Genomic DNA, 13,374 nt, shown 5'->3' with positions numbered 1-13,374 from the left:
CGCATTCTCAGCACAGATGTGGACAGGGCCTGTTCGGCTGTGGGGAGTCTGTGGAAGGAGCGGGCTGTCCTCCTGGGAAGCGTGAGTTCTCAGGTGTGGCATCTGGCCATTTCCTGCCCTCAGAAGGGGGGCTGCTCCTGGTTATACCTTCCTGTCCCAGGCCTTAGTTTCCACTTTTTACATTGAGAACCAATTACCTGGGGCCTGTCCACCTGGCAGGGGACCTTTGGGAACAAGTGCTCCAGGGCCTTGCAGACTGTTAGGCCCCTGTGGGTATTCCGGTGATGCTGTGGGGGACACTGAAGGGGACCCTGCCCGGGAAGCTGGCTCCAGGCCCAAAAGCCAAATCTCTCTGAGCAAAGCAAAGGTTCCCTCCTTCCCTCTCTCCCTCCCTCCCTTCTTCCTTCCCTCTCTCTCTCCTTCTCTGCCTGGGAAGTCTCTTCTATCCTGCGACACCCCCTCCAAACTTACACACATGCACACTGTACTAGTTTTCTGTTGCTGTTGTAATATATTGTCACAAACTTAGCGGCTTTAAGCAACACAGATTTATTACCTTATAGTCCTGCAGGTCAGAAGGCCAAAATGGGTCTCACTAAGCTAAAATCAGTCGTAGGGGAATTTATTTCCTTGCCTGTTCCAGCTTCCAAGGGCTGCCCACAATTCCTTAGCTCACAGTTCCTTGTATCTTCAAAGCCAGCAACGGCTGGTCAAGTCTTAAGAGATGTAACTGAAATTTATGCATTTTCATTGCTGTATTGCATTCCACTAGATAAATATACCACAGTTTATCCATTCCTCTGCTGATGGAGCGTTTGGGCTCTTTTTTTTTTTTTTTTCTTCACATTTGAGGTGTGTTGTCGTGAATGTTTTGGTACTCTTCTTGGATCATATGTACAAATGTTTGCCCAGAGTATGTAACTGGGAGTAGAATTGCTGGGTCATAATGTGTGGGGATATTCAGCTCTATAAGACAATGCCAAATTGTTTTCCAAAGTGGAACTATGAATAATCCTGTCAGAAATGTGTAAAAGATAGATACTGGGTAGTGTCAGATTTCTTAAGTTTTCTTAAGCAAATGAGTGTAAATTATGGTCTTGATTTGCATTTCCCTCATTATTAAAGAGGTTGAACATCTCTTCGTATGTTTGTTTAAATTTCCTCTTCTTGCAATGCCCATTCATGTCTTTTGTCATTTTTCTATTGTCTTTTTATTATTGATCTGTGGCTTCTTTACATATTCTTGATCCTTTTTCTCCCCAGTAATACAAGTTTTTCAATATATTCTCCCAGTTGTGTTTATTTTAACTCTATGATTTTCATTTTTGAGTAGTCAAATTTATAATCAAAAAAAATTTTTTAGTTCATTTGTTTATTTATTTTTTGGCTGTGCTGGGTCTTCGTTGCTGTGCGCGGGCTTTCTCTAGTTGCAGCGAGCGGGGGCTACTCCTCGTTGTGGTGCGCAGGCTTCTCATTGCAGTGGCTTCTCTTGTTGCGGAGCACGGGCTCTAGGCGCGCAGGCTTCAGTAGTTGTGGCATGCGGGCTTCAGTAGTTGTGGCTCTTGGGCTCTAGAGCGCAGGCTCAGTAGTTGTGGCGCACGGGCTTAGTTGCTCCGCGGCATGTGGGATCTTCCCGGACCAGGGCTCGAACCCGTGTCCCTCGCATTGGCAGGCAGATTCTTAATCACTGAGCTGCCAGGGAAGCCCTATTTTATGGTTAGCATAGACTAGCATAGCTTTTGTGTCCTGATTAAGAAATCCTTCTTTGGTTCACCCTGCTCCCTCTTGTGCTCACATTCTGCCCTGCCATGCCCTGCTCTCAGGAAACAAGTCGTCTCCCCCAGCAAGGTGGCCCAGCTTGCGGAGGAGGGCGGCATACCGCTCCACTTTGCCCAGCTCTCGGAGCACACCACCTCCCAGACCAAGGGGACTACATGCACCGCAGGCTCTGACCTGTACACTGCCTGTGATTGCACAGTACCACCTATGGAGAAAGCCCTTGTGAAAACCAACATTCAGGTACCTCTTCCTTCTGGGTGCTATGGGAGAGTAGCTCCATGTTCTAGCTTGGCTGCAAAACATTTCATAGATGTAGAAGCTGGTGTCATAGATGAAGATTGTAGAGGAAATGTTGGTATTGTACTATTTAATTGTGGCAAAGTTTGAAGTAAAAAGTGTGATAAAATTGCACAGCTCATTTGTGAACAGATTTTTTTTACCCAGGAATAGAGGAAGTTCAAGTTTTAGATGACACTGTAAGGATTTCAGGAGGCTTTGGTTCTACTGGTAAGAATTTAAAATGTATGCCAAGAACAGAGAATGAGAAAATGTTCCTTGAAAAGAAAGACTTTGCTTAAAGTGAAAAAAAAAAAAGAAAAAAGAAATCATTTTTCACATAAAGTCAAAAATATATTCCAGTAAAAGGAACTAGACCCTAGATGCTAAGTAATGTTTGATTCCATTTAAATGACATTTTGTAAAAGGCAAAACTATAGAAACAGTGATTGCAAGAGATTGTGGAGTAGAAGGAGGAGAAACACAAGGGGATTTTAGGGGTAATGGAACCCCTCCACATCATGATTTTGGTGCTAGATATACTATTCTATACCTTTGTCAAAACCCACAGAACTGTACACAACAAAGGGTGTATTTTACTGTACATAAAATAAAAAGTATGTAAGAGATACAAATATAAAATTGAAAAAAGGCTGGGACAGGGACTTCCCTGGTGGTCCAGTGGTAAAGAATCCACCTTCCAATGCAGGGGACATGGGTTCAATCCCTGGTCGGGGGAAAATATATATATATATTTTTTTTTCTAATAAAAGTTTTGTTCTTTAAATTTAGGTCCTTAATAGGGCTGAAATTTTTGTTTATGGTGTGAGACAGGAACCAATGTTAATTTTTTTCCATTTACTGACCTGTCATGCAAGTCTGTCTCTCATATATCCAGATTTGTTTGGGACTTCCCTGGTGGTCCAGTGGGTAAGACTTCACGCTCCCAGTGCAGGGGGTCCGGGTTTGAGCCCTGGTCGGGGAACTAGACCCCTCATGTGTGCCGCAACTAAGAGTCCGCATGCCACAACTAAGAAGCCTGCATGCCGCAACTGAAGATCCCGCATACCACAACGAAGATCCCATGTGCTGCAACTAAGACCCGGTGCAGCCAAAATAAATAAAATAAAATAAATATTTTTAAAAATTGTTTGCATAAATCTATTTCTGGGCTATTTAGCTACTCCTGCACTGAGACCACCTTGTCTTTAATGAATATAACTTTATAATAGATTCTGATGTTTGGCAGGACAAATCATTCCTCCTTATTATTCTTCAGAATTGTCTTAGGTATTCATGCCCTTTGTTCTTCCATAGTAATTTTAGAGTTATCTTGACAAATTTCACAAAAAAATACCTTTTGGATTTTGACTGGATTTGTACTGAATCTACAGATCAACTTGGGGAAAAATTGACAACTTTTATTCATGACTATTAGATATCTCTCCATTAATTTTTCGTTTTAACATATTTCTGTAAGTTTTATAATTATTTTACACACAGGTCTTGCACTTTGTTTTTTTTTTTTGCCCTGCTGCGTGGCTTGTGGGATCTTAGTTCCCTGACCAGGGATTGAAACCCAGCCCACAGCAGTGAAAGTGCCGAACCCTAACCACTGGACCTCCAGGGAATACCCTTGCACATATTTTTAAAACATTTTTTATTGTGGTAAAATATACCTAATATAAAATTGATCATTTGAAACATTAAAAAAATTTAGCAAAGGTAAATGTAAAATTGACATACAAAATTGTAAGATATTCAAAGTGTACATTGTGGTTCTTTGATATACATGTATATTACAAAAGGACTCCCTTCATCTAGTTAATTCACACATCTATCACCTCACATATTTATCTTTTTTGTGTGTGTGTGTGAGAAACTTATGTTCTACTGTCTTAGCAAATTTCAATTATACAATATAGTGTTATCAACTATAGTTACCATGTTGTTACATTATATCCTCAGACCTTATTCCTCTTACAGTTGAAAGTAATTACCCTTTTACCAACCTCTTCCTATCTCCCCACCTGCAGCCCTTGGAAACCACTTAAACTTTCTGTTTCCACTAGTTTTGACTTAAAAAAAAAATTCCACATATAAGTGATACAATACAGTATTTGTCCTTCTCTGTCTGTTCACTAGCATAATGCTCCCAAGATCCATCCATGTTGTCACAAATGGCAGGATTTCTGTTTTTTCTTGTGGCTAAATAGTATTTCATTGTATATATAAATATATACCACATTTTCTCTATTCATTCATCCGTTGATAGACACTTAATGTTGTTTCCATATCTTGCTATTATTGTTTCCTGTTTCCTTTATTTCTGTCTTAACGTTATAATCTCTTTATTTAGGTTTATATTATTTTGTTCTTTTTTCACTTCCTATGATGGGCATTTAGTTTATTAATTTTCAGTCTTTCTGATTTTCTATTATAAAGCAGGTAACACTATAAATTTCCCACAGAGTACCACTTTTTATACCACCCATAGGTTTGATATGGGTGGTATAAGTTTTTATAGTTTTCACTTATAAGCATTTATATTATCACTCATTTATGAATATTTTTAAATTTTCATTATGATCTCTTCTTTGACTTCTGAGATAGTCGCAAGTTTTATTAACTTAAAAATATATATTTATAAAACTTAATAAACTTCAGAAAAAATATATGTGTATTCCATGTTCATGGATTGAAAGACTCAATATTGTTGATAAGATGTCAACGCTTCCCAAACTGACCTATAGATTCAATATAATCTCAGTCAGAAGCACAGCAAGCTGTTTTGCAAATATCAACAAACTTATTCTAAAGTTCAAATGGAAATGCAGAAGACCTGGATATCCAACACAGTAGTGAAGAAAAACAAAGTTGGAGGCTTCACACTACCTGATTTTAAGACTTCCTATAAAGTCTTCCATAATCAAAATAGCGTGATATTGGCAAAAGGATAGACACATAGAACCATGGAACAAAATAGAAAGTTCAGCAATAGACCCACATAAATATAGTCAACTGCAAAGAAGCAAAGGCAATTCAATGGAGAAAGGATAGTCTTTTCAACAATGGTACTGGAATAATTGATTGACCATATGCAAAAATTTAATGTAAAAAAAAATGTAAACCCAGATCTTACACCCTTTATAAAAATTAACTCAAAATGGATCATAGACCTAAATGTAAAACACAAAACTATATAAAACTTCTAGAAGACAACATAGGAGAAAATCTAAGTGACCTTGGGTTTGGCAATGAATTTTTAGATATGACACCAAAAGCAACATCTATGAAAGAAAAAAATTGATAAATTGGACTTTTTTTTAAAGGATTTATTTATTTTGTTTATTTTTGTCTGCGTCAGGTCTTAGTTGCGGCACGTGGGCTTTTTGTTGTGGTGCACAGTCTTCTCTCTAGCCGTGGTGTGCAGGTTTTCTATCTCTAGTTGTGGCACGCAGGCTCCAGCGTGCGTTGGCTCTGTAGTTTGCGGCACGCAGGCTCAGTAGTTGTGGCACGCGGGCCTAGTTGCCCCGAGGCATGTGGGATCTTAGTTCCCCTGACCAGGGATCAAACTCGTGTCCCCTGCATTGTAAGGCGGATTCTTTACCACTGGACCACCAGGGAAGTCCCAAATTGGACTTTACTAAAATAAAAGACTTCTGCTCTGCAAAAGATGCTGTTAAGAGAATAAAAGGGCAAGCCAGAGACTGGAGAAAATATTTGCAAAACATAGCTGATAAAAGACTTGTATACAAAATATACAAATAACTCAAAACTCAACAATAAGAAGGTAAACATCCCAATTTAAAAAACAGGCAGAAGATCTGAAGAGATAACTCACCAAAGAAGATATACAGATAGCAAATAAGCATATGAAAAGATGCTCAACATTATTTGTCATTAGGAAAGTGCAACTTAAAAGAATGAAAAACTAAATAAAAGAGCTCATCTATTATTATGGCTAAAATCATAAATTGGCAAGGATGCAGAACAACAAGAATTCCCATTCATTGCTGGTGGGAGTGCAAAATGGTATAGCCACTTTGGAAGACAGTTTCCAGTTTCTTACAAAGCTAAACATAGTTTTACCATATGACTCAACATTCGTGTTCCTAGGTGTTACCCAACTGATTTGAAAACTGTATCCACAAAAAAACCTGCATGCAAATGTTTATAGCAGCTTTATTCACAGCTGCCGAACACTGGAAGCAACCAGGATGTCCTTCAATAATTGATGAATGGATAAACAAACTGTAGTACATGGATACATTGAAAAATATTATTCTGTGATTTTTGAAAAACAAGCTATTAGGCCATGAAAAGATATGAATGGCCTTAAGTGCATACTGCTGAGTGAAAGAAGCCTGTCTGAAAAGGCTATATAGTGTATGATTAAAGGTATATGACACTCCGGGCTTCCCTGGTGGCGCAGTGGTTGAGAGTCTGTCTGCCGATGCAGGGGACACGGGTTTGTGCCCCGGTCCGGGAGGATCCCGCATGCCGTAGAGGGCTGGGCCCGTGAGCCGTGGCCACTGAGCCTGCACATCCAGAGCCTGTGCTCCGCAATGGGAGAGGCCACAACAGTGAGAGGCCCGCGTACCGCAAAAAAAAGTATATGACACTCCAGAAAAAGCAAGATATACTGTAAAAAGATCAGTGGTTGCCAGGGCTTTGAGAAGAGAGAGGAGGGTTTAATAGGTGGAGCACAGATTTTTTAGGGCAGTGAGACTTCTGTCTGATATTCTAATGGTGGATACATGACTCCACGCATTTGTCAAAACCCACAGGACTTTACAGCCCATAGAGTGGACCTTACCATGAACAAATTTAAAAAAAATCATTTAAGAGATAGAGGGATCCCAGGGTGGAATGCAGACTGTGATAAATGAATGTAACTATTTTACACATGTATGAAAAACATATGGAATTTTAAATTATTAAGCTGTTAGTGACTTCTAATTTAATCTCATTGTAGTCAGAAGACAGGTCTATATGATGCCTATTCTTTGAAATTTGTCATGAGAACTTCCCTGGCGGTGCAGTGGTTCAGACTCCCTGCTTCCAATGCACGGGGTGTGGGTTCAATCCCTGGTCGAAGTACTAAGATCCCATATGCCGTGCAGTGCGGCCAAAAAGAAGAAAAGAAATTTTCTGTCGAGGCTTGCTTTATTGCCTAGTGCATGATAAAGTTTTGCAAATGCTCTGAGTAAGCTTGAGAAAAATGTGTATTCTCTAGTTGTTACATGCAGAATTTTAGAAATGGTCATTAGTTTAATCTTGTTAATTGTGTTATTAAAATAATCTATCTTTGCTAAGGTTTTACATTTTGACCCCTTGAAAAGGTGCATTGAAATTTCTCATTATGGTATTAGAGATATCAACTTCTCCTATGAGTCATACTCATTATTTTATATATTTGAAGACATTTATTAGGTTCATATATATTTAATTTTTTGGTGTACTGAACGTTTTGTCTTTAGATAATGAATCTCTCTATTAATGATACTTTATGTGTTTTTGTTTTGTTTTGGTAATAGTATAGCTAAATCAGATTTCTTTTGATTACTCTTTGCCTAATATAACTTTTTCCATCCTTTAACTCTCAGCCTTTTCATGTCCCTATGCTTTAAGTGTGCCTTCTTACAGAGTGACCAAGTTGTCATCAAAATCAAAACACTTGTGAGAGGGAAAGGGGGCGCTATGAATAATTACACAAGCATAAAAGACATAAACTGGGTATGTTCTGGGAAATACTGGCCACCCTGTTTATTTATTTTTAAATATTTATTTATTTATTTGGCTGTGCCAGGTCTTAGTTGTGGCATGCGGGCTTTTTAGTTGCAGCATGCAGGCTCTAGTTCCCTGGCCAGGGATGGAACCTGGGCCCCATGCATTGGGAGTGCGGAGTCTTAACCACTGTACCACCAGGGAAGTCCCGGCCGCCCTATTTAAAAACAGCATATTAATTTGACTTTTCAAAAGCTCAATCCAACTATCTCTTTTAACTAGTGATAATCAATGTACTTTGATTCATTTTTCTAGTCACAATTACTGAAATCCACTTTTTCTACGTTTCCTTTTTTCTTTTCTTCCCTTTTTCAATTGAGGTCTTGTTTTTGTTTTTCCCTTTAGCCTACCTTTTTCCACTACTGTTTTCTAGCTATATTATTGTAGTGGTTATCCTTAAAATTTTATCATGCAAATGTAACTTTGAGGGACTTCCCTGGTGGTCCAGTGGTTAAGACTTTGTGCTTCCACTGCAGGGAGCATGGGTTTGATCCTTGGTCAGGGAACTAAAATCCCGCAAGCCAGGCAGCGTGGTGTGGCCAAAAAAAAAAAAAAATGATAAAAGTAACTTTGAAATCTTCGTGTCTTTCTCCTACACCTTGAACAATAGAAAGATTTTAAGATACTTCGGCTCTCATCATCTCCATCCTGAAATACATTATTGCTGCCCACCATTTTATCTTTTTTTTTAACTCCACAATTGAACAGAGCTTTTATTATTTAATGCAATCAATATTTGGATTTGCTTACATGTTTACCATTTAGATTGCTCATCACTGCCTATCAGTTTGTCGTCTTGACATAATTTTCCTCCTCCTTATCCTCTTTTTTTTTTCCCAATGGTTCCAGACCCATTTATTGATGAGTTCCTCTTTTATCCAGTTTCTGAACTCTTTTTTTCACTACACTGTATATTCCTACTCCAAAACTTCGTTGTTTTTTTTTTTTTTGACCACGCTGCGAGGCTCGTGGGATCTTAGTACCCCAACCAGGGACTGAACCCGGGCCCCTGGCAGTGAAAGGTCAGAGTCCTAACCACTAGACTGCCAGGGAATTCCCACCAAAACCATTCTTAATTGTTTGAATTATTTTAGGATTTTGCATTTTCGTATACATTTTATTTTATTTTATTTGGAGCATCCCCCTCCTTAACTTTTAGAAGTTCCATTAAATCAGATCTGTTGCTAACTCAATTTTTGACTATAACTCTCTTCATTTTACTCTGACAGATAATTTTGCTGAGTAAGCAATTCTAGGTTGGCTGTTATTTCCTATCAACATGTTGAAGATACTCTTCACTCTCTTCTGGTTTCCTTGTTGCTTAACAACTTTTGGTTATTTCTTTAAAAAAAAGAAAAGAAAAAGAAAATTCAAAAGTCTTAGAGTTAGGGCTTCCCAGGTGGCGCAGTGGTTGAGAGTCCGCCTGCCGGTGCAGGGGACACAGGTTCCTGCCCCGGTGCGGGAAGATCCCACATGCTGCGGAGCGGCTGGGCCCGTGAGCCATGGCCTCTGAGCCTGCGCGTCTGGAGCCCGTGCTCCGCGGTGGGAGAGGCCACAGCAGTGAGAGGCCCGCGTACGCAAAAAAAAAAAGTCTTAGAGTTAAACAATGAGTCTTCAACATTATAAAGCTATTTATAACAGTAATTAAAGTAGTGGTAACATTTTACCCTTATGAAAATATCATAGACTTCAGATCACAGCTTGGATCCTCAATGATTCAGGTGTTTTATCTTACAAATATGGGTTTGGTCAGTTTTAAGATAAAATTCCTCCAAATATGTTGTCCACAACTTTTGTTTCTTAACAGAAGTCTGTAGACACGGCTCGTTTGTCCATGATCTATCTTCTCTCTAGATGTTTTTGAAAATCTTTTCTTTGTCACTGGTGTTCTGCAGCTTTGTTACAGTGGGTTTCTCCTTTATTTATCCTGCTTGGGATACACTGTTTCCTGATTCTAAGGATTCATGTTTTTCAAATTTTAGAAAATGGATTGCTCTTATCTCTTTAAATATCGCTTCTCTCTTTCTCCCACTGGGCCTGCAACTAGATGAACGTTAAATCTTCTATCTTCTAATTCATCTTTGTGTCGAATCTATTTAACCTTCCCTTTAGTGTGTTTATTTCAACAACTTGTTATTCAATAGTTTTTATTTTTAGAAGTTGTGTCTTCCCTCCAAAGGTGTCTGCTTTTTGCCTCTGGTTATAAGTCCATTTCTGTAATTATAACTTCCATCTCTTACTCTCAGAATGACTTAACTTCTTATGGGTTAGATAATATTTGTTTTGAGCCCTTGGCTTGATCTTAATCTGTGAGAGCCTTGCAAGCTTAGTTTGGAGAAATTTTCCTTCAGAGAAGACCTGCATCTGCTTTTGCTGGTAGCCAAGGGGTGCCCCAACCCAGGACCTCTTCAGCCCCGCTTAGGTTCCCCACTTTGCTGCTGTTCCAAGGTAATATCCTTACAGTCAGTGTTGCTACCTCACTCCTCCCCTCCGCCTGCCTTTCCAGCTTGGCTCTCTGTTGCTGTCTGTCACCCTACCATTTTGGTGCCCCATGGCACCAGCCCTGTCTTCTCACCTCTGTGATCAAGGCTTGCAGCCACCCACCTTGGCCTCAGTTCATGGCCACTTCAGAGCCAGATTTGTGTGTGTGTGTTTTGTTTTTTTAATTAATTTATATATTTTTGGCTGCATTGGGTCTTCGTTGCTGCGCGCAGGCTTTATCTAGTTGCAGCGAGCAGGGGCTACTCTTCATTGCGGTGCGCGGGCTTCTCAGTGCAGTGGCTTCTCTTGTTGCGGAGCACGGGCTCTAGGCACACGGGCTTCAGTGGTCGTGGGTCGCGGCTCTAGAGTACAGGCTCAGTAGTTGTGGCGCACGGGCTTAGCTGTTCCGCGGCATGTGGGATCTTCCCAGACCAGGGCTCGAACCCGTGTCCCCTGCATTGGCAGGCGGATTCTTAACCACTTCACCACCAGGGAAGTCCCTGTTTTTTTTTTTTTTAAGGAATGGTCCCTGGAGACCTCTCCTACCTTTTGCACGACTGGTGGTGCCTCAGTGTGTGTGTAAACAAAGTTTCCATTGTGGGGAAGTTGCAGGAGAGCTCCTCAGAACTTAGTCATTCATGATAACAGAAGCAGAGCATTTTCTAAAACATTAAAAAATCTTAGGTGCTCTATACACATCAGGGATGGGTGGGCCAATGGGGGACAAATTAAGAAATTTCAGAAGCAAAGGAGGGAAGTACAGAGAACATCAAGGTTGGGATCCAAACTGTTTCAAGCCAGTTTCTGGCCAGTGCCTCCCACGCTGGTCTATGGTATCTGAAAAGTGGTGTCAGTGAAGACTGAGCTGCATCCTCTCTTTGAACAGATGGCAAAGGAAAACAACTTCAAGGTAGAGTTCAAATCTCAGCATCATCTCAGGAGCTTCCACCAACATGAGGCAGCAGAAAGCCCCCATTCCTGTTCTCTGGACATGCTATTACGCAGATTGAGGGCCATAGAAGCCAAGCAAGATGATAAGTTTGCCACCATCATGGATGCAGTAGGGGAGTTCGGCACATTCCAGCGGAGGCTGGTGGCCCTCACCTTCATTCCCAACATCCTGTCTACCTTCTTCTTGTTTGCTGACATCTTCGTGTTCACACCACAGAAGCCCTATTGCAACACCAGCTGGATACTGGCAGTGGGCCCCAACCTGACGGAGTCTGAGCGGCTGAATCTGACCCTGCCCCAAGCACCCAATGGCAGTTTCCTGACTTGCCTCATGTACTTGCCTGTGGACTGGGATCTGGATTCTATCATCCATTTTGGGCTCAACCGCAGAGACTCATGTCAAGATGGGTGGATCTATCCTAAGGTCAAGAAGCGATCACTGATCAATGAGGTATGCCTTGTCCTGAGTTGTCTGTAGCTAACCCAGGACCCCAGAGATTTGCCCTCACCCTCACTGAACAGGTGGGGAAACTGAGGCGCAGGGAGGGGAAGCAATTGGCCCAAGGTCAACCCACAGAGGCAGGGCCAAGGCAGAAACAGGATTCCTGCTGCACAGCCCTGGTCTTACAGGTCTTAGCCAGGAAGCTAGAGTAGACTGGGGACTAGGGGCAGATGTCAGGTGGCAGGGTTTGCCACCTGCCCAGGGGATTGCTTCTGTAGTTGTGGCTCTGCCCTCTGAAATCACAGAAATTAGGGAACTGGGGAAAGAAGCATCTTTGATCTGGTACCTCTTATGGAGTTTCTCAGCCTAAGCTGCTACCTGGGCCCTTCACAGCACAGACCTGCCCAGTTTGATTCTCTAGGGTGAGGCCTAGCATCTGTACTTGGAAAAGGGTCTTGGGTGATTCTGGCCTTTGCTCGGTTACCTCTTCACCCAGCCCCCTTCTTGGCCTGTGTCTCTGGTCCCTCTCTCCAGGCCTAACTCCTAGAGTCTGCCAGATGCAGGATGGGATGCAGAGGTAACAGAGCTGAGGCATGCTGCACACAGTTACCTGCGCCTGTCCCAGGCCCCTTCTGCCTAAAGGCCCACCCTGGGTGGAGGCTCCGTCTCAACCTAGAAGGCCCTGGATGGAGGCCTGTGGCCAATCCCTGCATATAACCCCCAGTTTGACTTGGTATGTGGCAAGGAACCGAACCCGGAAATCGTGCAGAACATGTACTTGGCGGGACTCTTGACAGGGTCTTTCCTCTTCGGGTTCATAACTGACAAGTAAGTCTTCCAGAGTTCCCTCTGGTCCCCGGGACACCCCTGCCTCCTCCTTGTGGCCATTCAGAGCTGAAGGGTCTCAATTTAGGGGAGGCAAGGGTAGGGGCCCTCCGGAGGCGAGTGTACGGCTCGGGGCCTGGTCTTGGTGCTGGGAGCGGGCTGGGGCCAGCCACATAGGTCCATGCACTTGGCGCAGTCTCCCCTCCCTTCCACACGCGCAGGCTGGGCCGCCACCCAAGCATCCTGCTGTCGCCGCTGGGACTGATCATCTTCGGCTTCGGGACAGCCTTTGTCAACAGCTTTCACCAATATCTGTTCTTCCGCTTTGGCGTGTCCCAAGCTGCGGTGGGCTATGCCATCAGCAGTGCATCTTTAAGTGAGGTGGGGGGGCGGGGCGCGCATGTACCTACTGGGAGCCCGCAGGACAGGGGGAGTTGTGGCCCAGGCAGGCAGGCTGTGGAGGCCTAGAGATGGCAGAGAATCTGTGCCCACACTGCCCTTGCACGTCATCCCCCTGATACCCCACACATCCCCCCTTCATACCCCTTGCTTCCCCCACCTGGGCCAGGTGGCTGCTGAGCCCTCTGTATGTATTGCCTCCTTTCATCCTGGCAACTGTCTGTTCGGTAGCACTAATCTATTATTCCTTTAGCTCAGGAAGGTACTTGAGCCTCAGGAAGTTAACCAACTTACTCAGCGTCACACGGCAGTTCAGTGAAGGCACTGGGATTCCACCCCAGGCCTGTGTGATGCAAAATTCCCAAGTGCCCGTACATTTATTCAGCCTCGCAGGAACCTGCTGGGGAACCCTGCTCCCGTTTCTCATTGGG

At 42.6% G+C, this 13,374-nt stretch overlaps 1 protein-coding gene and 1 pseudogene across 2 annotated transcripts in view; both read left to right on the top strand.

The window, feature by feature from the left end:
• SLC22A14 (solute carrier family 22 member 14) overlaps positions 1-13,374 on the top strand; it is a gene marked incomplete at its 3' end in the record, with an annotated part of 28,361 nt that overhangs the window by 2,921 nt on the left and 12,066 nt on the right. The window contains exons 2-4 of the mRNA XM_082848392.1: positions 11,213-11,728; positions 12,444-12,547; positions 12,766-12,920. Of these exons, the coding sequence (XP_082704518.1) occupies positions 11,213-11,728; positions 12,444-12,547; positions 12,766-12,920 (775 nt within the window). The remainder of the gene's footprint in view (positions 1-11,212; positions 11,729-12,443; positions 12,548-12,765; positions 12,921-13,374) is intronic.
• Positions 1,809-2,559, top strand: LOC309967703 (deoxyuridine 5'-triphosphate nucleotidohydrolase-like; annotated as a pseudogene). Its single transcript has one exon. The product of its transcript is annotated as a deoxyuridine 5'-triphosphate nucleotidohydrolase-like (transcript).

The sequence above is a fragment of the Leucopleurus acutus genome (genome assembly GCF_964270905.1).
Source record: "Leucopleurus acutus genome assembly, chromosome: 10".
In the NCBI taxonomy this organism is placed as follows: domain Eukaryota; kingdom Metazoa; phylum Chordata; class Mammalia; order Artiodactyla; family Delphinidae; genus Leucopleurus; species Leucopleurus acutus.
This window is presented reverse-complemented; position numbering and strand designations above follow the sequence as displayed.